Source organism: Manacus candei, unplaced genomic scaffold (genome assembly GCF_025592945.1).
Source record: "Manacus candei isolate 608988 ecotype Guabito, Panama unplaced genomic scaffold, ASM2559294v1 h1tg000064l, whole genome shotgun sequence".
In the NCBI taxonomy this organism is placed as follows: domain Eukaryota; kingdom Metazoa; phylum Chordata; class Aves; order Passeriformes; family Pipridae; genus Manacus; species Manacus candei.
This window is the reverse complement of record NW_026138112.1, coordinates 2,358,688-2,384,652: the sequence shown is the minus strand read 5'-3', so window position 1 is coordinate 2,384,652 and position 25,965 is coordinate 2,358,688. Positions and strand designations below refer to the sequence as shown.

The 25,965-nt window shown below is 46.2% G+C and overlaps 2 protein-coding genes across 2 annotated transcripts; one reads left to right on the top strand and one right to left on the bottom strand.

The window, feature by feature from the left end:
• The first annotated feature begins 2,207 nt into the window (after positions 1 to 2,207).
• POP5 (POP5 homolog, ribonuclease P/MRP subunit) lies at positions 2,208 to 3,810 on the top strand. The gene is made up of 5 exons (XM_051805508.1): positions 2,208 to 2,321; positions 2,392 to 2,534; positions 2,607 to 2,756; positions 3,268 to 3,351; positions 3,530 to 3,810. Exons 1-5 carry the CDS (start codon positions 2,302 to 2,304, stop codon positions 3,631 to 3,633), a joined length of 501 nt encoding a protein of 166 aa, XP_051661468.1. The 5' UTR covers positions 2,208 to 2,301; the 3' UTR covers positions 3,634 to 3,810.
• Positions 3,811 to 4,133: 323 nt separating this feature from the next.
• On the bottom strand, positions 4,134 to 25,047 carry RNF10 (ring finger protein 10). The gene is made up of 17 exons (XM_051805500.1): positions 24,873 to 25,047; positions 19,367 to 19,569; positions 16,667 to 16,866; positions 15,548 to 15,638; positions 14,332 to 14,516; positions 14,118 to 14,254; positions 12,464 to 12,624; positions 12,012 to 12,140; positions 11,598 to 11,856; positions 11,239 to 11,372; positions 10,076 to 10,193; positions 9,628 to 9,729; positions 8,987 to 9,121; positions 7,959 to 8,056; positions 7,670 to 7,730; positions 7,360 to 7,518; positions 4,134 to 6,459 (listed from the first exon to the last, which is right to left on the bottom strand). The coding sequence occupies exons 1-17, from the start codon at positions 25,033 to 25,035 to the stop codon at positions 6,383 to 6,385; spliced, it is 2,412 nt and encodes an 803-aa protein (XP_051661460.1). The 5' UTR covers positions 25,036 to 25,047; the 3' UTR covers positions 4,134 to 6,382.
• Positions 25,048 to 25,965: the final 918 nt, after the last annotated feature.

Here is a 25,965-nt window from a genome sequence, read left to right as displayed (position 1 = left end):
GGGCCCAGCCTGTAGCATGCACAGTGCACATGTCCTATTGGATTACAGGGCAGAGTGCACTCACATGCTCTGCTTGTCAGAGCCCAGCGTGCCTCTGCAAAAAGAAGGAAATAAGGGAAGGGATGGATAAAAGCAACCTGAGCACCACAGGGCAACCCAAGCCCTGTCAGAAGGCAGGATGGGGGATGCCACCACAAACACTGGGGCAGCAGACAAATATACCTGGTCAGCTATGCTGGAAGGCTAAGCTGGGATCTCACCCCACTAAGAAAGCAAGTGGGAATCTTCACGGACTTTGATACTGTTCAAAAATGTGAGACTGGCTTATCACCTAGGAGCTCATTGTATTGACAAGTGGAACAGATGACAGCTAGATCCCCTTTTGGATACTAAAACACAGAGCAATATGGCAAAGATCAATGCAATGCAGTCCTCTCATGGAGAAAATGCTTCTATCTGCATTAGCTTCAAAACTGACAAACTGCCCCCAGTCCCTTTGATCGTGGCCCAAGAGAAAAGGCCTCTTAGAAAGTCCATACTGGACTTTGTGCTTTCTTCTCCCCAGGTAACTCAACTCATATTCTGCAGTTCTCAGAAAAGAGCACAACATGAAAATGGGATCACAGGTGAAGGAGAGAGGAGTTAATAGCCACGGGGAGACAGCAGCAGCGCAGGCATCTATTTCAGAGGGCAGAAGTTTATCACACAGGACAGGATTTCCACTGGGTTTATCACTGTTTTCTTTGTGTGGAATGAAGGTCATTAAAGAAGATGTTTCCACTCTGAATTAGCAATGAGTTCCCACTTAATCTATAGTGCCTCAGCGCTCCCGTGTGACCTGACTCCAGGGACCTCGCTGGAGCTCTTCTCCCACCTCACACCTTTTCCCTTATCCCCCCCCATTCCCCTCTCCCCAGTTTCTTCTCGTACCAGATCTTTGCAAAGAGCATTCCCTGCTTCCTCAGACCACGTCCCAGATCACAGCTTTGGAAACCACGACAGAAACAAGAAGTAGCTCTGTTCCGCAATTCCCTCAGCTGTTTTCATTACTTAGCACGTGTGCCCAAACGTCCCCGTACCTGGAGCCCAAGGAGCTACAAACTCTGGAGTTTTCTGAGGCAGCAGAGCCCTTTCAGGAGCACTGGGGAGGAACTGGACACTTGGTAAAGCCCTCTGGGGGCAGGTGCCGGCCCCACAGCAGCCACCCCACAGCCGGGGGGTGACCGGCACCGGACCGTCCTCCTCCCTCGGACCTCCTGCGGCTCCCGTCACACGAAGACGTCCCGTCTCCCTCATTCACACTTTGGCGCACTAGACAAGGCGGGCTCGGCCAGGGCGGGCCGGTGCAAGGCAGCGAGAGGGGCTAAAGCCGAAGCTCGGACCCTCAGCGAACCCGGCGGGGCCGCGGCCCCTCAGCCGCCCCCTCACGCGCCGCGCGCGCCCCCTGGCGGAGGGCGGGGGCAGGAGGGGGCGCCCGGGGGGACCCGGGGAGGGGCCGGGGGGCAAAGGGACACCGGGACCGGGCTGTGCCGGGAGCTGGGTGGGCAGCGGGGCCCGGGCAGGGATCGTCTCTCTGTGCTGGGCACTGGTGAGGCCGCACGGCGAGTGCTGTGACCGGTTTTGGGCCCCTCAACTCAGGAAGGACATTTAAAGGATGGAGCGCGTTCAGAGAAGAGCATCGGAGCAGGGGAAGGGTCTGGAGTGCATGTCCTATGAGGAACGGCTGAGGGAGCTGGGAGTGTTCAGCCTGGAGGAGGGGAGGCTCAGAGGAGACCTTACTACTCTCTAAACTTCCTGAAAGGAGGTTGTAGCCAGGTGGGGATCGGGATTTTCTCCCAGGCAACTAACGACAGGACGAGAGCACACAGCCTCAAGCTGCACCTGGGGAGGTTCAAGCTGGACACTAGGAAGAATTTCTTCACAGAAAGGGTGATCAAACACTGGATCGGGCTGCCAAGGGAGGTAGTGGAGTCATCGTCCCTGGAAGTGTTTAAGGAAAGACTGGACGTGTCACTGAGTGCCTTGGTCTAGTTGTCATGGTGGTGTTGGGTCACAGGTTGGACCCGATAATCTCAGAGGTCTTTTCCAACTTAATCGACTCCGCGATTCGGCGGCTCCGTGACCGGCCGGCGGCTCGCGGCAGCACTGCGCACGCGCGGCCGGTGAAGGGAGGCGGGACCGCGGCGGGGGACGCCCTTCCCTTGGTCCCGCCCTCGCGCGGCGGCGATTGGCTACGGTGGACAGAGGCGCCTCGCCCATTGGCCGGACGGGCGGCCGTCCGGGCCGCGCGCTGCCGCCGCCATGGTTCGGTTCAAGAACAGGTGAGGCGGGCGGGGGGGGCCGGGCCGGGTGCGGGGTTTCTCCACGCCGCTCACCTCGCACTCTCCGCAGGTACGTGCTGTGCGAGGTGCTCTCGGACGACCCGCGCTGCCGCCAGTGCATCGAGGACCGCGCCGTGGGCCTCGCCGTCAGGGACGCCATCGGGCGGGTGCACGGCGACTACGGCCTGGCCTGCTGCTCCATCTCCTTCACAGGTACGGGCGGGACGCGCGGCCCCCGGGGGTGCGGGGCTCCTCGGGCTCAGCGACGCGTGTGTGTCCCCGCAGTGAAGTACCTGAACGCCTACACCGGGACGGTGCTGCTGCGGTGCCGCAAGGACTCGTACCGGCTGCTGTGCTCCGCGCTGCCCTTCGTGCGCTACCTGGAGAGCCGCGCCCAGCGCTACCCCTGCGCCCTCAACACCCTGCACGTCGGAGGTCAGGAGCCGCCCCGGGGCTGGGGGACAGGCCGTGGGGCTTGGGGGGAGGACAGAGATCAGTTGTACGTGCCAGGACCCCCTCGTGCAGCTGCGGGTGTCACACACCTCGTGTGTCACATCACGGCTGCCAGCAGATCTAAATAAGAAACAGGCACCAGCAGGTCTTTGTTGAAAGCCTCGTTAATTTTGCTTGAATCTTCGTTACATTTATCACAAAACCAGCAAATACAAGATGACATTGTTTTCTTTTTAAAATATATTTTAAAAGTATAGTATCTTCTAGATCCTGGAAATTAAAACCCTTGGGGAACTAAAAGGCACTGCATGTTAGAAATTATTGTTCCACCACTTAAACTCAGCAGTGCAGAAATGAAGTCTACAGCCCCTCCTCAGCAGTAACAAAACTGGTTCCTGGGGCATTTAATACAATGCTCTTTGGAAAATACACCAGCAGCTCTGAAACACTTGGTTGTGTAGATTGTTACCTGTTTTTCTTGTGACTTCTACAGGTACCATAAGAACATGTCAGAAATTTCTGATTCAGTATAACAGAAGACAGCTGCTGATGTTGTTGCAAAACTGTACAAATGAAGGTGAGTTCCTCCAGCCACTTTACTAAAATGCAGCCTCAACTTCTGGGGATTTTGTAGGATATGCTGGGCTACTTCTGAATTCTTGGCCTGAGAAATGTTTCTTTCTTTAGAAGTGGAGGATATTCCAGTGTATGTGAAGAGACCAAGTAATGACCCTCTGTTGCTTTCTTTATTGCAGAGGAAAGACAGTGTATACGGAAGTCGTTGTTGAGCTGTTCCCTTACAGAAGAGCAGTCTCAGAGTGGAGATGAGGAGGATGATGATGGCACAGAGACAGACTGAACATCACTTGTTACTGTTCACCTCCATCCTGAACTTGTGTAATCAAGATGTGACCAGTTATCTTCAGTGTTAAGCAAAGCAGGGCACAGGAAGAGCACCTGTTCATATTTATACTTCATTCCCTGTTCCAAGTGTTCTTCAATAATTTTTTAAAAAATAAAATACAGTTTCCCTTAAGTAGGTCACTTGCCTGTTTCACTCCAAGAGTCCAGGCCACCAGGGCTCCTAAGGAGTGTAGCAGCTCAACGTGGTCTTCATGCTGAGGTAGAAGTGAGCTTTAGGCAGTTGGCACAGACAAGGAATGTAGTTATTCTCCTTCAGTAAAAAAGCACTAACCTGGATTTTACCTTATCTTTCAGTGCACTGTTAGCCACAGGATATCCATTTTTTGAGTCAGCAAAGCACCAGTTGTGTACACAGGAGCAGAGAGTACAGGGAATGCAAGGCAGAGCTGTAAGGCTCAACTCCATCCCACCCATTATAAAAGTCATAGGTACAAGTACTGCTTAGATATTTATTAAGTTTACACCAATCAGTTACAGGAAAGTAGCGTTGCTGGTATTATCTCGAATCCATAGGAAAACAAGATACAATTGAAGACACTGTCCCTATGGAGACTGCCCCTGCAGAAGGGACAGCCTGCCTTGCTCGCATCACTTCCCTTGTCCTAGTGCCTGTGACATGTGGAGGTGACTCACACCAGCTCCAGCTATTCTGTCTCTCTTCCCAATGCAAAGAAAAGTTGACTATAAATGTGCAGAGATAATAGAACACAACAGATACTGGTTAGACACTAAGTTACTCCTGTTCCATGGCTTAAAATGACACACTGTGAACACAGTTAACTGCATATTTGAATGGCTTAGTTGCTTTCTCTGCCCTCACCAACTGTTTTCCAATATGCATTTAAAGCACTGACAGCAAGATGTATTACCACTTCCAGGCATCTTGTCTTAGTTTCTTTGCAGTCCCTGACAAGCTGTACTGTCTTTCCATCAAGTGTGGTTAGTTGTGACCAAGCGTGAAGTCAAGCTACTTTCAAAGAATGTTTGGCAGGTGTTCCCTCTATCCTCCTGCAGCAGCTGAAGTATTCTTTACCTCCCCTCTCTCCTGTTCCTTCTGGTTTACGGCCACTTGAGTTTTGTGATGTGCACTCTTTGGTAGCAGCCTCCCATGAGGCACATGTGCCTCAAGGAAGCACTGGTGTAATGTGGAGCCTGTTGCTTTGGAATTGAGCATCCATGTATTGACATCAGCCTTTCAAACAGGGACACAAACAGTGACTGCCAGTGGTGTTGGAATACCTGACTCCAGGAGCCTCAGACACACACTTTCCTCACGGTGTGAGGAAAAGAGAATGCTAAAGCCTGTAGGAGTGCAGGCAGACCACCGGTACAAGTGGGGCCAAAGACAACAGAAGACACTCAGGCTGCCACTGTAAGTTTAGTGGTATTTTATACAGCTCTCTGGAATTAATTCTTGTCAGCAGGAAGGTAAAATTTGAATCTGTGAACTAAGTTTTCTAGGGCTCCAGGCTGGTCTGACAGGTCAGCTGCAGCTGAGGAGGAAGGGTTTAGTACTCTGAAGTGCATGTGCATATGATTTATTGCAACTGCTGGCCTTGACTGGTACATTACACCTAGAGTTCATTTTATTCAACAAAATCCACACCACTTAACTCATGAGCTCAAATCAAACCACAAGCAGTGCAGAATGTGACCACCCAAAGAAAGAGCGGGGAGGGGTCCAGAAGAGGCGTGTTTGTAGCACACATCAATTTACATCCCAGAACCAAGCAGATACAGGCCCTTATCCCAGTACAAGAGAACCCCAGTTTATTTCTGGGGTATAAAAAGTTATCTACAGACTTCAGCTATCAGTTGTTCTTCCAACTCAAGAGCAGCCAGTGTCAAACCATCGTTCAGGTGGTTACCAAAAGTCCTAGGGGGGAGCGTTTGTTCTATATGACCAGGTTACAAAGAATGTGTAATTGCCAAAAAACAAAAATAAAATAAAAAAAAATTAGCAGCCTCACTCACCCACATTAAAACAGAGCTGAACAACTGAGAGAAGCCAGGAGGTTCCTCCTACCACTAGTGCCATTTTGAAATACACAAATTCACTGAATCACTTCAAAACCAAGTAGCCAAGTTCTGCTTTACACTCACTCACCTCAGCTTTAAATCTTTCCAAGCCAGGAGAACAGGAGGAATTCTTGCTCTTTAGAAACAGAACAGATATAGCAGCTAACACTCTAAAGCCAGTAAGCTCTTTTGCCTGTTTCCAGTGCAGCCAAAACCAGTTTCTCAAGAGAGCAGTTTGACAGCTTTACTGAAACAGCACCACTGTCAGTCAGATGGACTTCTGTCCATGAATAATTAACTACAGGGAAATAAAGGCTCTCTGCCCTTTCTCTTGGGTAATATTGCAGTACTTTGGCAGTGCTACACAGCTGTAAAGACTTTCAAACTGCTTATCAGGCCAAAGAACTGACTCGGCAATTAGAAGCCTTGGTGGATTTGTCTCTGGGTTGTTACTTTCGAAACTCTGTTTCAGTATAAATTCATTAAGCAGTTGGAATCAAAACATGTTACTTCAACACATATAGTCATGGTTTCCTTCTGAAGCCCCTAGAAGCTCTGGAAACACAAGTTTAGGCTGTTCAAATTTAAATACTTAAAACTATAGCAGCAAAACAAAGCAAAATTAAAAGAAAATCAGGAGAGGAAACTTCTCTTGAATAGCAGAATCACTTTGTGTGAACAACAGAGGTGCTGAACAATAGCTTCTGCTTCTGTTTCTTTCTTTTCTTGCCTCCCTTTTCCTCTGTGAAGAATTAAAATGAAACTGTCATTCTTCTCATGGAACAGGAACATCACACAAATGGTCTTCCCTAACCTAAATGGCTTCTACAGGTCCACGACACTTCCTATCAACTCACTGAACACCAGGTAGTTTAATTTTAACAAAAAAATTACTGCAGACAAACTAAGGGAGACTCCATCACACCTAAAACACACTTAAAACGAGCATAACTGATTGCAAAGTTGCTGTTGCAACAGCAGATCCCAGGACTGCATGCAACAGCAATTTGTCTGTCTGATAAATACCACTTCCATCCATGTCCAAAAAACACAACTGGAGCTGATACTCCACTGAAACTCCCAGGCCCTCCCATCCAACTCTCTCCATCATCCAGTGCAGTTTCCAGACAGAAGCCAAAGCTAAACATCAGAACTGAGCATTATAAATGAGTTTTATCAGCCAGCATCAGGCTGGTTTAAGTCCATCTCAATTTGCTGGAGGTTTAAGTTCACCTCAATTTGTTTCACACTCCTTAACTTGTAATTTCAGCCAGCAGTTACCTCAGCATTTTGGTCAAACTTGAGCGGTAGTTCAGCAGCTCAGGTATTTTTAGTTTAAAAATGCATAACCTGAATTTAAGTTCCAGCAGAGACATGGCAAACAGGATTGTCAAAAGCCATCTCTGTCCTAACAGGATTCTTTGCTAGTTGGAGATCTCAGCTCCCACTAAGAGGCTGCTTTAAGCTGACAGAAGCCCTACTCAAGCTGTTCAGAAACCACAACCTGACAATTTTCAGAACTGTTCTCTGGCCAATTTCTGGTCCTCAAAATTGCTGCTCTCACTTCTCCCAGAGGAAGAAGGAGATATATTCCATTTTTTTCACTTCAGAAATCTTTCCTGCCTTCCCCTCTGCCTTTTACCTGACAGATGATCAGCCGTGGACGGTTTGTCCAGTTTCAGGAGGGCTGCCTCAATGGCTTGGCTGAAGGAATTCTGGAAGCTGGGCACAGGGATGCGGTCAGAGCTGTCGCTTTCTCCATCACTGTCCACGGGCACAGGGAGTGCCAGAGTGTTCTCATCTGAAAGAGGGAAAGAGATGCAAAGGCTGCATTAAATTTCCCCCCATGCAAATGCCCCTCCACACTCCAGATGTTTCTTGTGAAGCTCCAAGATTTCTCAGATTTAAGTGCACGGCAGAAAACCTGAAGTATCAATATCAAACATTCTTACCTCTTGTCTTTGGAACAGGTTTAGGCCATGTTTCTGGTTTTGCCTTTCCAACTCTCAACATCTATCAAAAAAGTTGTAAGATATTATTAAACTCCATCTACTAGAACCAACCTGCATATACCCTAAGTGGCAAAAAAATTTAGGAACCCCTTCAAGCACTCAAACCCTATGATGTCTCCCTAAGATTTATCCCACATTGTTTTTGTGGGGGAAGCAACTGTATTATCAGATTAATCCCCAACTAAGACATGGGTAATTCTGACAAGATTTACTCTGCTACACAACTTACCTGGGCAAAGGAAGGGAAGGGAGACTCTTCTTCCAAACTCCCACAGAGCAACGGGCTGACCTGGCTGGCAGCAGGTGACAATGGAGCTGGAAGAGACTCTACAGAGAAAGGAGCACAGAATGAATTAAAACCAGCTGCATTCAGCAAAGACACTCATTATGCTGCTTATCAGGATGAAACAAAGTTTTATCTTATGTAATTAACCATTTTTACCTCATTGGTTCCATCCATCAGTCACACAGTGGGACCTCTCAAATTTCCTCAATCTTTTTATTTATGGGAAATTTAAGTTGGGTTAAGGGGGGTTTTTTTGAGTTTGTTTGTTTGTTTGTGGGTTTGCTTTTTTTTGGGGTGTTGGGGAGGTTGTTTTGGTTTTGGGGGAGTGTTGGGTTTTTGTTTTGGTTTGGGGAAAAACATTTAAGATTAGTTTCTATTTAATACTTTTTACGAACTGCAAGATAAAACATTTGGTAAAGCATCACTGGACAACAACCTAACTGAGTGCTTATCAGCTACATTTTATTTTAGTATAATGTGGTGGGGAAGATGGAGAGGGTAGAAAGAAAAAATGCCAGCAGTGTTTTCCTGGCATACACACTTCTCTTCCCTTTCGGGGGCATTTTTTTCCTTTTATTTGCCTCAGCAGAGATTTAAAAGATGGGGTAACTACATGGCAGATCTCCAAGTCACTGAGGTAGAGGTAGTAAAAAGCAGACAAAGGACCAGAATGTTTCTTAGCTACATCAGCCTTTTGTGCATGATCTCACAGGCAACCCAGGAAATAATCACAGAATGGTTTGGGTGGGAAGGGACTTGAGGATCATCTCGTTCCAATTCCCCTGCCATGGGCACCTTTCACCAGACCAGGTTGCTCAGAGCCCCATCCAACCTGGCCTTGAACAGCCACAACTTCTCTGAAAAGAAGCCGTCTTTGATCAGTATTGAGAAGGTTCAGCATGAAGACCTGAGCAATAGATCCCAAAAGAATAATCAAGAGCTACATGTGGTGTGTTTTTGCAGATGCTCACCTGTCTGAAACACAGGGCTTCTGCCAAGAGGAGACTGACAGAAGCTCTGATGATCAATGCTGGTAGTTTCTCCAGGGCAAGAAGTAAAAGCAGGGAACTGCTGCAGATTCTCTAAAGCAATATGGACCTCTGGATCTAGAAAGAGGTTTTAAATTAAAGCACTACACAATGTGGGGGAGGACTGTCAATATGCAAGTTGTTCCAGGAGTCTAGGAGGTGCCAACTCAATTTTCTTTCCACCCTCTATTTCAGAGACCAAGTACAAGCCCTGCTGCTGGATGGAAGCAGTTCCTAGGCCCTTTTTTCCTTCTTCACTTTTCACTCTACATCGTGATTACTATAAAAACAGAAACTAAGAATCCTGAGAGATTTCTACACCCTGGAGATAGAGCTGTGCCCTCAGATGCCCTCTGTCTCTCCCAGAAAGGTAAGTATGCAGCCATTGCATAACATCACTTAACATCCTGACTAAAACAGCTTATGTTTTTCACTACACTGACATTGTTTCTAACACTTTGTAGTCTTGCTCTAAGTACACACTACAAACTAAAGGCCTTAGAGTTCATCCTTACTGCTCACGGAATCAGGTCAGCAACTAAATATGACTGCAAATCCACCAGTTAGGAGCAATCACGACTTACATTTGCCCTGTTTCTTGTTCTCTTCCATCTCAATTCTGCGTTCGCGCCGTCGCTCATCGCGAGCTTTCTTCTGCCGCAGGCGTTTCCTCTTCTCAAGGTCATCTAGGAGCAATGCACAACACTGGGTATCAAAAACCCCACACCAATGCTCTGGCAGTGTTTTCTCCAGCTCTGACAACAACATATTCAGTCATAACGCATCAGTAACAAAATATTCTTACAAACGACATATGCTCTTCCAAGCAGTCAGGAATTTTTTTATTCTTTTTATAATTGTTGTCTAAAAAACAGTGAATTGAGGTTGGTCTGTCTAGCAGTCATCAGATAGTTGATGATTGAGGAGTAAAGCTGCTATGTATGTTCTTTTTTCCACCATTAAGGGATAAGAATGACTTCCCCTTCACCCTCATGGATACGTGGCAGAGGCTACCAGAAAGGTAGTACCAACCTGAAAACAACTCCAAAGTCTCCTTAGAGATGACAGGTGGCTTCAGAGCCAGTTCACAAATGCTGAACTCACAGGTGAGGGGCAAGTGACAGAGGTAGCGATGACGTTGTCTTATATCCTGATAAAAAGAGAGCAGTACATGATCACAGCATGGCCCAGAGGCTGCCACAGCTTATGGAGATGGAATGCACACCACCCATCAAATCAAATGGAAAAAAACAGCAGCAGAGACACAACAATTATTTCATAAACTACAAACACGTGAAGAATGCCCTGGGTCAGAACTAAATGTTCCAAGACCTCCACCAACTACACCATAATCACATTTGGATGCAGCTACTCCAGCTCGCTTACTGATTTTCTTGTTATTCCTCCCTTCTCACTCACATCACTGGAATAAAATTCTGCAATACCAGTCTTATAATGCAATTATTTTTGTGCTGGACCAACTTTGCCTTTTATACTTATATTACTTGGACTAATGACCACCACTTTGCTAGGCTGAATCAAGCAGTTTTCTATTTTTCCTTGCAGGGCTGAAAAACTTGAAGACAATTCCCTACTACCTCTGCATCCATTCTCACTTGAATGTATAATTTCTTAAAAGATTAATTAAAAACTATGTATAGTTGTTACTGCATGTGTCAATTCTTACAGTTGTCTTTATTTGAGGTAAATGAATTCAAGACCCATCCCCTCTTCCAGAACTTCAGTGCCTTAAGCACTTTCACTCCCTCTGTCTAAAACACTGAAGTTTCTTTCCATCCTCTGTATTTTCATAACATCCCACTGCTCAGAAACAACTTTTTAAGACTGAAGCAGACACTTCAAGTTGAGAAAGATGATAATCAGTCTAGTTCAAGCTACTGTCTTATATGAGAAAAGAATTTGCTTGTTTTAAAACAGCTTTAACAACAAACCAATCTTAAACTTGCAATTCCCTTACTCCTAGAACTTGCTACCTTCTAGGAAAATAAAAAGCAAGACTGCAGCCAACTTATCAAGACAACAAAAGCACTGCACTTTCCACAGATGCCCTTCACAGATTAGCATCCCAACCCATTCACAGTTATTATTTATTATACTAAAGAGAAACAAGTCTCCTCTATCAGCTACATCTCCTAAAACACGGCCCCTAATTAATAAGGAGACAGAATAACTACCTCTGTCATTGAGTAGCCAGTTATCTCCACCACAGCTGCAGTTATCTTCTCAGGGCTCTTCTCCAAGCTGCCGTACTCCCGGACCAGGCACCGAACATTCACCGGGTGAAGGTACATGCACTGCCCGTCCTCCGCTGCAAGGTAAGACATCATCACTCCTTCTCTGCCTGTTCATTTTCAGTACCCTTCTCCCCACCTCAGTACACCCTCCAGTAATAAAATTAAAGCTCCTTTCTGAGGTTCTGTGGGACTTTTATTTCACAGGGGTTAGCTGCGTCTAATAAAGGGACAAACTCCTCAAGAAGGATCCCAAAGGAGGCATCTCTGCCCCCATGATTCCAGGATTTCATTGCACTGACCTTGATAAAAATAGTAAAAAGGAGAGTTGCCAAGATGTCCAGAGCTAACTGTATCTTTAGAGTCTTGGTAACTTGTTTCAGCTGGATTTGATTCTTCTGTAGTGTTCGTATCAGGTTCCCCCACAGTGTCCACCTCAGGTACTTCCTCTTCATCCAGCACTGCCTCTTCTACTTCCACAGGAGGAGAAAAGGAACTTGCCAGGTCAGAGCAAGGCTCCACAAGCTCCTCATCAAATGCAGAGAGATATTCCACACCACACTACCACAGCAGAGAGGATACAGTTAGTACCACGCCACCTCCTTCAAAGATTATCATCTCTGCAAAAATCTTTGGCACGAGTTCACCGTACACTGCAGTGTGAAGTGGTAGAATAAAATATTAACAGGATCTGCCAGAGCAGAGTTGTCACCCACCTTTTTCTCTTGGGTAACTGCAGGCTCCACAGCCTTGGAGCTTTCTAGGACCAATTCTTCCACAGCTGCACTGATTCCAGCAATGCCATTGTTTTTATCCTGGTCAGCAGAGAGTGCTGTTTCTCGTTCCTGCAGGTCATCCAAAGGGAACAAGTTTCAATTTGCCATTTAAGCCATAAGACCACCACCACCACAGCTATTTTTAGCCTTGTCCTATACTTCAAGATTTCATAGATTTTCACAGAAATTCATCTGTGATGAAGAGTAACTCAAAGAGAGGTCCTCTCCTTCTTGGTACTGGAAAGAACACCCAAGTAGGACACCTAAAGGCTTAGAAAAGGAATATTGTACAGGTTTGCCCAATAGAACACTACCATCTGTGCAGCAGAGCATGGATGCTCAGCACTCAGCATACTCTTAAAGTTACTAAAAGCCTCCAGAGAGGTTGTTACCTTCAGCTCCTGGATAGCTGCCTCAATAAAGCAAGCTTCTGGGGTGTGCTTTTCTTCCTCATACTGTTTCAGTAATGCTGCTTTCTCCTCCAGAATCACCAGCTGCAAGACCTGCTCCCTGGATGCCAGAAGCAGCTTTGAATACTGGCTGTGCTGGTCATCTGAACAGAAGGAGCACCAATCATTAGTGTCTGTATGTAGAGGCACCAGTTTGGGCTGCTGCTTCTTCTGAAGTTGTGTTGCTGCTCAGTTTTGTGAATTAATCCCCCAGGGAAGACAATACTCAGTCCACATATTACCATTCTATCACAGCTGGTGCCACATACCTGCTCTGCTAAAAACATCTCCCTCACACAGCAGTTTATCTGCCACTCAGTTGCTACACATCAAAAAAAACGAAGCCTACACTTCTACATGATGGAAGCATTGCCTTTGAGGGGTCAAAACTTCCTGAAACAATGCAGTCTTAGAGCTTCTTCCTCTTCTCAATATACTCAAAAATACTGCAATTGGAAATTTCTTCAGTGCAACCTCTGGTTTGGCTCAAACTAATTCACAAGTCCATATGTATCAAAAATCCATACAAAACATTATGATGAGGTTTTTACAAGAAGCACAGCAGAAATAGTAAGAAAAAGAACTGCAAGTTCAGCAAAAGGTAGTCATCCTTGTTACAGAAGCACTTAACTATAGAGTTTACAGCAACCATAGCATCACATATTAATACAGTCCCTATATTCACAGCTTCCCAAGGGTCCAACCTTGTCTACAGAACATCAAGTTAATGCTGAATTGTCTGGCTTTAAAATGATCTCAAATCCTGTATTTGTTCTTTTGTTTGTTTTATGAAAGGATTTAAAAGATCTTTACTTTCAAATACTGAGAAACATGTAAGCCCATAGCCTCCATGCTGGATACCCATCACTCTTTAGGAGACTTGACTTTTTCCAGAGGGTTTAAATGCATGCAGCCTTTCCTAACTAAATGTGACTGCAAAATGAAGTGAGCCAAGACAGCCCACAAAGCAGCCATGTTCAGTAAAATTATTTCTTTAGACACCAAATTTTTGTGATACTAACAGATAAGATGATGATGAGTTAGTCACATTCTTGACTGGAGAAAACTGGAGATGTCAGGCAACAGATGTTTGGAATAGGTTTGCAATAATTTTGATTATTTCACCATATCATTCACTGACTTCAGTTGATAAGTGATGATGAAAACCTTGTGAAGATTACAGCCTTGAAATAGTTTAGACACAGTTATTTTTGCTGAGCTGTATAATGAGGAGCCAGGGGGGAAAAAGTTAAGGACACTGAAGTGCCAATAAAAGCAGCAAGAGTCACACCAATGATTGTAGGATACAAAACACACACCAAACTAACAGCAGTGACTGAGAAGGCAGGAGTCTGCAGTGCAGTCACTTGAAGGGAAACAGCACATAAGTTAAAGCCTTACAAAAAAAAACAAAGTGTGGGTAGAAAGTTTATTGTTAATATGTTGTCATTAAGCTTTTCAGCTGTTAAACCCCATGTTTTGTAATCTGGTTTATTTTAAGATGACAGCATGGCACTGCCAGGGCAAATTGTGTCTACACAAATCCTGGTCACAGCTGGGAGCAGGATTCCAGCCACCAGTACTTGGATACACTCACCTCTGATGTAAACAGGCTGCACCACATTCATCCACTGAGACTTGGGCAGTGCTATCAGAACACCTTTCTCCCTTCTCATAAGTTGCATGGTAATGGTATCACCAATTGCATACTGGCGTGTCTCCATAGCAACAACACTGCAATGCACGGAGGAGGTTAGCGGTGTAAAAATAACATTTTGAAGAGACACATAATTTAATAAACATCGTCTCACCTCTTGAGATCCTTCTTGTGAACAGAGCCATAACAAATAGGACACTTACTCCAGGTCTTTTCGCTCAAGGAGAGATAGTGAAGGATACATGCCCAGCAGAAGATGTGCCCACAGCGGGTGATCTTGGCTGCGGTTGGTGGGTACAAACATATTGGGCAAGAGGGCACTTCATGGCTACAGATTCGCTGGAATGGCACATGAGAAGAATAGCACAAGTTTTAGACCCAGAAATCAGTTCCTGGGACACAGAATAAGCCACCTGTAAGATCTACTCTAACACTTTATCTTCCAGCTCTTTAGGCTCTGCTTATTTACCAAGAAATTAGTACACTGTGAATTAACACCTTCAGACTGCACATGGAATAACCCTCAAAGCCACCCATCTGGTATCTCTACTCTAATGACATTAAAAAGTGACTCTTCCCATGTTTCCCCTGAGGTATTCACCACCATCTCTAAGAGTTAGCAGCACCTTCATCATCCGAATTCAGACAGTGAGGAGATGGCAAACGAGCTCTGTGGCCTCACTTACACAAGCAGACTTGTGCAGCCCTGCTCAGCTGCGAGACTGAACTTACCCACTTCCATGAACATTCTGGGTTTAGTCAGACACTTTGTTAGCATCTCTGTGTGGCAGAGAGAACTGCCAAGCAAGCACCTCGATTTTTCAGCTCTCTTGGAGTGTCAGGTAACAGTAAGCCCACCTCCTCTCCACCTACGCCATGCACCAGACTGTCTTGGCAGATACAAGTTTCTGCTTGAGGCAACCCAAACTTCTGACCACAATTCTAAAGAGATTTTCTATTTTGTTGCTAGGCAAGATAGGCCACCTATGCACAGAATAATTCTTCAAAATTCTACACCCTAGTCCTCTTCCATGGACTCGTGCCCAAGTTTTCTGTTAATATCTCGATCACAAGGACTCTGTCTACAGAATGTCAGATACTATTTTTGATGAGCTCCCATCTGCAAAAGCAAGAAGAAGCTGCTAATTTTCCTAATAGATTTTAGCACTTCTCTTTTCCTGTCATGAAAGTATTTCATAATATATTCCATGACAGATCTTTCCCAGTATTGTGGGAGTGACAGAAAAGGCCTCAACTCAAAAACAGCTGAGTTTTATGTAACATCACAGAGGGAAAGAGGCAGTTAAAGACAGGTTGAGGTTCTTAAGAAAAAGAAGGAGAAAAAAAAAATCTAGCCCATCACAACTGACCACTTGCTCCACAAAGTCCCAGTTGACCAAGGTATCTGGATCAGCAAAGTGGACTGTGTAGTCCTGTTCTTCAGAGACAACAAACTGGCAGCTGGGGAAAGGCAAAGAGACAGATGATCCACTCAGTTGTTTCTAAAAATTCTTTGAGAACTATTTTACAGGATTCTCTGAGCTGCTTCTTTGTCCAGCAGAAAATTATGTAGTCAGTAACTGATGGATGTAGTCAGTAACTTCTATCTACAAAAATCAAGAGTTCAATTCACAACCAGATTTCCAGAATACAGATGTGTCTAATTTCAGTTAGACACAACATCACAAACTAACTACAGAATGAGCCAGGCAGTGTGGTTTTCCAGAAACATGTAAGGAATAGCCAGCTCCATCAGGGATCTATTAAAAAACAAGGAATCGACATGGGGAAAAAATGTGGTCACAAAAACTAGAACTACTGGGGTTCCTGCAAATAGATTTCACTACAATAAGCCACAAAACAATAGGGAAAAATCAGAAGCACCAGTACTGAAAATAGTTTTTATCTTTAACATTATCAGAGAGTGGAGTCCTGAACACACTTCAAACTCCAGTGAGAGCAACCATTATTTCCAGTCAAAAGCAATTCTGCTGCTGGATTACTATATTGATCATCATTTGGGTTATACTACATACTTAGGGATTTGCAAAATAATCAACAGCTTAAGAACTAAGACCTATATAAGTAATTGCCTCTGGAAATTACAAATTCAAATCAGCTTTCATCCAGCAACTGCTGTCTCTTCCATCTCAACATACTAATTTTTTGGAAAAAAATCACAGTCCCCCATAAGGGAACTACATAGATATTCCAAAATGGAGTGTCATCTTCCAAAGTGATAACAGAAAATTAGAGCAGATTAACTGGTTTGTAGCTAAAGGACTCACTCCATGGGACACCTTGTAAATAGGTAAGAATAACGTCCCTTTCAAATATAGTCATTACCACTAAAAACAGTATGGCAAGGTAATTTCACCCTGGAAAAGACAATCCAAGTAGTCAAGGCCAAACACAATTCCCTGGCTGTTCACCCCTTACAGCTCAGTGTCTCTGCAGAAGTATAAGAGCCCTGTTGGTCTCCCACTCACTTGGCCTGTAGAAAAAGCTCCTTGTTGAACGGTTTATGTCCCCACTTGTTCCTTTTCCCCCAGTTGCCATGTCCATTCCCATCAAAATGTCCTGCTTGGCCACGGGGTTCAAAAGTGAAGTTCAGTAAGTGGTTCAGATTTATCTTCTTGGGGCCAGAGAATTGGGCAGGGCTGAACTCTGCCCGTTGAGCCTCTGCTACCTAAGAGACAACAGCATTTGTTAGAACCTGCCAGAATTTACTGCAAAAGCATCAGTACAGGTGGATACCCAGGCCCCATCAGTGATTACACACAGAACATGCAGCATTCCCTCACTCACCTTCTCCCATCCCAGTTCTGCAAATCAAGTAGTGCAGCGTTAGAAGTGCAGGAGAATCTGAAAGTCAGAACTCAGTGATCTTACCCCACACTGAGTAAAAGGAGGAGAGTGTAAAAAGAAACACAAGTAAGGACAAGTAAAAGCTGGCAAAACCCAGTCAAGGTGAGTAACAGAATAAAGTTGTTCAAATCCAGACAATATTCTTTTAGACAGACAGCAATACAACTCTGATTACTGTTTGCACAGGTTGTACTTGTTTCAGTTAGTTTTCACATAATGAAGCAAAGAATGAGAATTCAACAGAGGCAGCAGGTGAATTTTGAGTCAGCAGTCTAGGTAAGCAGTGCTGCTCATCCACCAAAACTGAAAAATCAGAGAATCAGTTAAACCCCACAAACAGCCTACGGTATTTAGATCCACATCAGCATAAAAGCCTCAGTCTGGTTTTACTCCACCTTGATGTCACTTATGCCAATACATTTACTTTCCCAAAACCCCCATCTCATGTAAATTTTTGCACTGAAGTGGTTGGACAAAATCAATTTTCAGAGGGCAAGCTTTAGCCTGTTCAGGAGACTGAGTCCCTTGGGAGGATGTCCTGAAGGGCAATGGAGTCCAGGAAGGTTGGACATTCTTCAAGAAATCTTAAAGGCAGAGGAGTAGGCTGCCCCCATGAGCCAAAATATGAGTCAGTGGGGAAGAAGACCAGCCTGGCTCAACAGAGAGTTTTAGCTGGAACTCGGGGAAAAAAAGGAGTTCATGACCTTTGGAAGAAGGGGCAAGCAGCTCTGAAGGACTACAAGGATGTCATGAGGTTATGCATGGAGAAAAGGAGAAGGGCCCTAGAAACTAATCTGGCCGCTGCTGTAAAAGACAATAAAAAATGTTTCTATAAATACATTGGCTACAAAAAGAGGGCTAAGGAAAATCTCCATCCTTTATTGGGTGGTGGGAGGTGAAATAGTGACATAGGAAAAGGCTGAAGTAATTAATGCCTTCTTTGTCTCAGACTTTAATACTAAGACCAGTGTTCCGCAGGATACCCAGCCCCGCAGCTGGAAGACAGGGACAGGGATTGGAATGAAGCCCCCATGATCCAAGGAGAAATGGTCACCTGCTGTGCCACTCAGGCACACACAGGTCTATGGGGCTGGGTGGGAGGGCTCACTGGGGAAACTGGGTGGTCCCAGCTCACTGGAAGTCAGCAAATGGGATGCTGGGCCAGAAGGAGGATCCAAGGAGTTACAGGCCCATCAATCTGACCTCAATGCCAGGGAAGGTTATGGAGCAGATGATCTTGAGTGCCACCACATATAATGTACAGGACAACCAGGGGATCAGGCCCAGCCAGCACAGGCTTGTGAAAGGCAGGTCCTGCTTGACTAACCTGATCTCCTATGACAAGGTGACCCATTTAATGGACAAGGGCAAAGCTGTGGATGTTGTCTACCTGGACTTCAGCACAGCCTTTGGCACAGTTTCCCACAGCATTCTCCTGGAGAAACTGGCTGCTCTTGGCTCAGATGGGTGCACTGCTCCCTGGGCAAAAAACCAGCTGGATGGCTGGGCCCTGAGTGGTGGGGAATGGAGTCACACCAGCTGGGGCTGGTCACTAGTGGTGCTCCCCAGGGCTCAGCACTGGGGCCAGTCCTGTTTAATGTCTTTATCAATGATCTGGCCAAGGGGATGGAGGGCACCCTAATCAAGTTTGCAGACAACACCAACTTGGGCGGGAGTTGATCTGCTGGAAGGCAGGAAGGCTCTGCAGAGGGAGCTGAACGGGCTGAGGTCATTGGTATGAGGTTCAACAAGGCCAAGTGATGGGTCCTGCACTTGGGTCACAAGCCCCATGGAATGCTCCAGACTTGGAAAGCTGCCTGTCAGGAAAGGACCTGTGGGTGCTGGTCAAAAGCAGCTGACCTTGAGCCAGAGTGTGTCCAGATGGCCAAGTAGGCCAAGGGCATCCTGGCCTGTATCAGAAATAGTGTGGCCAGCAGGACCAGGGAAGTGATTGTCCCCCTGTACTGGGCACTGGTGAAGCTGTACTTCCGAGTCCTGGGGTCAGTTATGGGTCCCTTACAACAAGGACATTGAGGAGCTGCAGCAGGTCCAGAGAAGGGAACAGAGCTGGGGAAGGGTCTGGAGCCCAAGTCTGATGAGGAGCAGTTTAGTCTCTCAGAGCAGAGAGCACTCCTCTTCAGTTGTTGCCAGGCTGCTCTGCTCACAGTCCCTCTGTCATCTCAATAATGTTAGTTAGCACCTCTTATCACTCTTTCCCTTCCCAGCCCAGGAGCTGAACACAGCAGACCTATCTAGGCAGGTCAGAGCATCCTGTCATCCCAAGAAAGAAGGCCCTGGAGGCGTGGCATTACAATTCTCACCTCATCTCGTCTCCCACCATTAGAAGAGCTAAAAGGTTTGCCACTTCCGCCGCTGCCTCCCCTTTGAGGGGGCATCTTGTTAAAAGCTTTGCTTTTCTGTGAATTGGAGCGACGGGACTGACTGCAAAAGTTCTCATTTTTTGAATATGAAGTTTCTCTTTTACGATTATAACGCTGTTTGGATCCACTCGCATTCTTTCCATCTGAAAGGAAATTAAAAAAAAAAGAGAATCAGGTCAGCAGCCTCAGAGTTGACCCCGTGTAACTTCACCTCAGAGAGAAGTTCACCTCAGCCACTACCTTGAGCCCTGGTGTTTATCAGGACACCAAATCCCCCAGCAACCCCAACCATTTCATTCCTGTCACTGCCCAAAGAGCTGGTCAAAGAGTTTAAAAGAAGGATATATTTGCTGTGCTTTATCTTTTATCAGAATGGTTGAATTTTCTTTATCCAGATTTGGAATTGCCTTCCCCAGATGTTGGTGTGTTGCCTGGTTCATTAAGCAATAAACACCAACATCACATACCACATTACAAAAACTGACAACAACTAGTTCTTTTTTCATTCCATTTTCTGAAAACACACAATTTATCATATATTGTTCCCTCATATAAATACACTGCCTGTTTTCACTCAGTTCTGCCCCTATGCTTAAAAGACCCCAACAGATCTAATTCTGTTTTAAAAATATATGTCTATGTCATGAAGCCAACAAATGCTAATTGATCTTGAAGTACAAACTCAATGCTCTGTGGCCTTGCAGGGCACATACCTAATGTCTAAGTACTAAGTCCACCAACCTATGCAGCCAGAACTGTTTGCCAAAAAACATGCTTAGCACACCACTGACCCTAATACAGGACACAGTGGTGAAGCACAAAACAAAATACTGCAGGAATAAAGCTCACAAGAGCAGAAAAATCAGTCAGGCTCCTGAGGAGTTCCCTGTGTCTAAAACAGCTGCTACATCAGACTGCTAGAACAGGGTGTTAATACTATGAAGGCATTTCTAGTAGTCTTAACACAAGATCAGAGTTGCCCAAGGACACAACAGACTGCTGACCTGTTGCTTAACCTGGCATTTCCATCACCTGCCCTAAGTTTTATTTGTAGAAGATGTATGTTGATAAGCTCAGAAACAAAACTCCACAGGCTCAGCAAGACATCCACCCGCACCAGCCAGCCCCGAAGTCACTCTGGATACCCAGTAAACATTACACAAACAGCAAGGCCCCACACAATATCTAGTTGCATTTATAAAAGCCTTCTGGTTTCCCTTTTCCCACTTTGCAGTCCTCCCCACCCCTTAATATAAACCTTACATGTTAGGCAAACACACCACTGTGGTTCAGGATCATGTTTCCACATGGGCAGTTTCATTGCTGGTGCTTCCCGTTTTCCCCTTTCCCAGCACCACTTCTCATCTACCCAAGCATTTAAAACAGTTGGAGGGGTGTCATTCACATAAAGTTTTTCCTTTTTTTTTTTTTTATTTTAAGTTTCCTCTCCCACTTGCACCCCCCAAAAAAGGTGAGCAGAGGACTGGAAGGTTGTGTGTTATTATATATTACTGAGAATCCAACTTCTTAAGAATAAACTAAGTAATAAAAGTGGCTGGATGGGGTTTTGTGGTGCTCTGCTGTTTCTTCCACTTGGCAGATTTCAGTCTTTGCCTGCAACTACAGCTATAGAAAGACACTATCATTACTTTCACATGATGTGACAGAGCCATTTTTTGCAGACAAACTTTATCATCAGAACTGGTCATTTACTCTGCTATTGAAAGGGCTGATCCTTTAATTCAGAATTAAATCAACTCTGTCAGAAGCACAGCTGTGTAACTCAAACACATGCTTGCATAGCTGGCACTGCTTTAATGCACATCAGGCTAAAAAGACATGGCTTGAGCGTTATCAGGAAAAAAACACACCAGAAGCTGCCAAGTACTGAGGGTGTGACCAGGTCTGGCTGAATGATTACTCCAAGTGTTTCTTGAGAGTGTTTGTAGGGAAGAAGGAATAATCAACACCTCTGAGTCTCTGGTAAAAAATTAAGTAATTTTGAAGAGGTTTGGACTGTTACTTCAGTTATTCAGAAGCAGAACTTGTCCCTTTAGAGCTCCACGACCTTCATAAATCTCCAATTTCAGTGAATACTCCAGAGGGGCACACACCTACTGCCTGTACAACTTTGCAGTTTCTCTGCAATCTTCAACTGGGGAAAAGAAACAACTCAAGAGAAATCAGTCTAAAGTGGGTCTTTACAAGGACCAGGAACAAGGAACAGCTTGCACCTGCAGCTGACAGAAGAATTTCCTACCACTTCAAGCTTTAATCAAGTTACTCACCACCAAATTTGTCAGTCAGCTGGTTTACACACATTCCTGTCATACTACAGATCCTTTCAAGACAACTCTCAAAGTCTTTGAGAATCACTACTGACTCTCACGTTTATAGGGAAGGACTCTCCACCTGTGCCTGTGTTAAAAGGACCTTACAACCAATCTCACAATGCTTCAAATCTGATTTTATGGATTGCTAGTTCCTCCCTGCTCCCAGAATAATTATCCTCAGGAGAAGTCTGGTCCATCAGAGTAGCACTGAAATCAGTCAGCAGACAAGATCTGGACTATGAATTTGTAAATTGGAACACTTTTCCTCCACCCTGAATCTAAGCAACGCTGTTCCAACCCTTCCAGCATTCCACATCAGGGAGCTCTCTGCTTTATATCACCCATCCCTGCACTCCACAAAGAGCAGGGCAGGACAGCTGCACTCATGCAGGGAGAAAAGTGAAGGATTCTCACTGCTATCCTCTCTTGTTAGAGCCCAGTTTTAAGCAGCATAAGTTTGGATTTGATAGTTTGTTTTTTTCTTTCTTCCCTTGGCAAATTAGGAATGAGCAACAGCAAGTGCTGGTGAGGTACTTACTCTTCACTCAGGTCCTCTGTCCTTTTGCTGTTCTCACAGGATCTAACCCATATACATACATATATATATACACACAGATTATGTGGATGTAGCTACCCATCCACACTCCAAGAGACTTATAAAAAAATACTGCCTACATAACTTAAAACCACAAATAACAAAACTGTTCATGCATTTTGGAGCAGGCCCTGTATCTCCAAAGACCCAGAGAGAGGAGACCAAGTTCCCAGGACTAGGAGCAGCTCTAGGTGACCATTTTGGCACTGGGGCTGCAGTACTGGTTTGCTGCTGGGGTGAGAACTGTAGTTTCCTTCCACCTTTATTCATCTCTTCTTTTCTGCTGAGCTGTGCTGAAGCCAGCAGTATTGCATAAGGGGTTTGTGGTGGATCACACTAAAGCCACAGGGTGGTTTCATGAAAACACACTGAAGCTATTGCTGCTGCCAAGGCAAACATCCCAGTGAGCAAGAGGTGACCAAGCACTCACACAGCCCAGCCAAGCATCTCACACGGGGTATGATAAGGCCCAGAACTTCTCTAAGAATTAATTATGTCCATCAGGTGTCCAGGACTGCAGAGACACCCAACAAGCCTGTTTTTCCTTAGCTACTTTGTTCCATCCTAATGGAATATGATTCCTGTTGGAATATATAAACCAAAGAAACTTTTCTGCTGGAAACTTCCGAGTTTAATTTAGTCTCTAAGGCCAAGTTTGAAAGATAGGTGGAATCCAACTTCCACAAGTAGAAGAGAATGTAATATTCTATTTAGCCCATTTCCAGCTGTGCTGCAAGAGAAACAGAAGGAGAAGCTGCCACAGAGTTTCACGAGTGTCCATTTCCTCAGCTGGGCAGTTACAGCAGGTAACTCTGGAAAGCATGAAATGGCAAGAGCTGGAGTGAACTCAACCCAGTGACCATCTGGGGAAGGTCTGTGGTCCATAAAAATACTTTCCATTTCAGAGGAGAAACAGAGAATACATCCTACACCTTTCCTGAAAAGGCAGGGAAATTGGGTGGACCACATCAGCTACATGTCCAATGATAAGGAACTCAAGAAAAAAATCACATATGGTGACGTGCCAGTGTCCTACATGCAACAGCTACCAAAACACACAATTAACACAGAGGTCTTAATAACTTTGAAAATCAGAAGTATTGGAGTAGGCATCAGGATTCCTCTCCCCACTGCTCCTCTTCTACTGGTGGCATTGTTTCAAGCCTGTAAAACGTGACATTCCACAAAAATCACTTAACATTTTCATTCTGGGCTGAAATGACAGGCCTTTTACTTCCTTCCTCAGCACAGATACCATATCTTCTACATGAAGGCATGCCAGCCACAGCACAGGCCACCTTAACTCCTTCCTGAAGGATGTTTGTATTCTGTGAACAACCCTCCATACAGCACCACACATCACTACAAAAGAAGCTGTAGTGAGGAGGTGTCTCTTGGCAAGACAGGGACAGAAAAAGTTCTCCCTAAAAAGATTTTTACATGTTTGAATTTGAAGTTAAAATTTCACTGTAATTGCACAGTTACACCACAACCTGGGGAGCTGTGGGTGAGTCACTTCCCATGTCCCACTTCTGTCAATCCTGTGGAAGATCAATTAACAGAGGTGAAGAGCAGGTAATACTTGGTTACCCACGACACGAGCGCATTTAGGAGGTCCAAAAAGAAGTCAACAAACACTTCAAGATACTCATTTTGTTAACCCTCTGGAGCACACTGCTGCTTTTTCAGAGACCTGAAGTAATACAGCTGAAACAAACCACTGAGGAGGAAGGAAATTAGTACAGCAATGGTGTTGTAGTAACCTGTTGACACCCTCTCACGTAGTTACAGGATTAAAACCACTAATTTTAATCACTATTGCCCCATTTCTAGTTTTAGAAAAAAAAAAATGCAAGGTTGCCAGGAACACTCTGCTCCCCAAGATGTTCAGAGAACCAGCGTGGGCTTAGGTCTTACCGTGAAAAGATGACAGGAACTATCCTGGCTCCTGGTGAACCACTTTGTCAGCAGAACCAGCTGTTTGCAATGACAGCTGTGACACTTTGGCTTGAATGCCAGATGAGCAAACTACACACAACTAACTCTGAGCTCCCCCAAAGCAGGTCACAAACACCGGGATAAGGGGAATGCTGTGTACGATATCAGACCCTTAGCGAGGTGTAACAACACACTGAGTACAGAATGAAGTTAAGGGTTTTTTTCACAGGCACTGGCAAACGTATGTTCTTACGATAGAAGCAGAGCTTTAGCTCTAAAGCTGATTACTCCAATAGTAATGAAGATAAAGTACTAATCCTTAAAGGAAGAGGAGAGTGGGAATCCCAGCTCTGCGAACAGCGAGCAGAGCCGGAAGAGGAAGGAAAAAGAAACCAAAAACAAGCAGTGACCTGAAACGCCGCGTATTAAAAACCCAGCTGAGAGACAAACAACCCGACAAGGCGAAGTCCAGCTTCGCCACGAACCCAACCGCGGCACAGGCCGTGGGCCCCCACTGCCCCACGGTTACCCCCTCCCTCCCCTTCCATCCCTCTCCCCGGAGCCCCTTCCCGGCTCTCACCGCCTTTGGGCTTAGACTCCCCCGCGGCGGGCCCGGCCGAGGCGGACCGCGGCTGCTGCCCTTTGCTGCCGGCCGAGGGTCCGGGCGCTCCAGAGCCGCAGGGGCTGCTCTTGTCCATGGCGGGGGCTGTGGCGGGGGTGGCGCCGGGCGGGCTCTGCAGCATCAACGGGCGCCCCGGCGGGCGAGCGGCGGCCCAGGGCGGGGGGGCACGACGGGCGCTGGCGGAGCCGGCGGGGGCCCAGGCTCATGGCCCGCGGGGGCGACCGGCGGGGGCGGCGCAGCGCGGCCTCGGCCTCCTTCATGGCGACATCTTCTCGCTGCTCCGCTCGAACCGGGGTGGGCCGCGGGAGGCCGGGCCGGGCCTGCGGGGCTCCGGGCGAAGGGGAGGGGAGGGGGAAGGGACGAGCTGCTCAGGGAGCCCCGCGGGGCCCGGCGCTGCCTCCGCCCGAGGGGGTCGGGACCACCCCGGCACCCACCGGCTGCTCGGTGCCGCACCGGCCCCGGCTCGGCCGCCGCTGCCCCGTAATGGCGACGAGTCGCCCGCAGCAGTGGCCGGACCCGGATGGAGCCGGTGCCGGGCGGGCCCGAGGGCATGACGGGACTCGTAGTCCTCGGCCGCGCGGGGCGCCGGGAGCCGCGACACCGAGCCCTGCCCGCCCCTCCTCCAGCGGCCCCCGAGATGGCGTAACATCGTCTGATAGCAAATCACTGCCGCCGACCTGCAGCAAATAACAGCAAAAGCAAAGAAAAAACACAAAACCCAAAAACCGTCGTGCCTAATTGAAGCGATAGTTTTTAACTCGTCCTTCAAAGCAAAACGGGGAAAAGACCCCACGAGGCAACAGAGATCCTAAAGGCATTTTTTTTTTAAACTTTAAAATAACATAGATCTTGAATGCAGCTCCTGATCCCCTCCCATTATTTTAGGGATGAGAGCTTCAAGTTCAATGGGAGTGCAGTTCCCAGTTTCTTCAAAAACAGCAGGGGTGGAGCACATAAGGGCATAATTCATACCATAATGAATTCTCCCCCCATAATTCATACCATGATCTGAATCTACAGCCCTCAAGTAAAAGCTTCAACACTAGTTTTT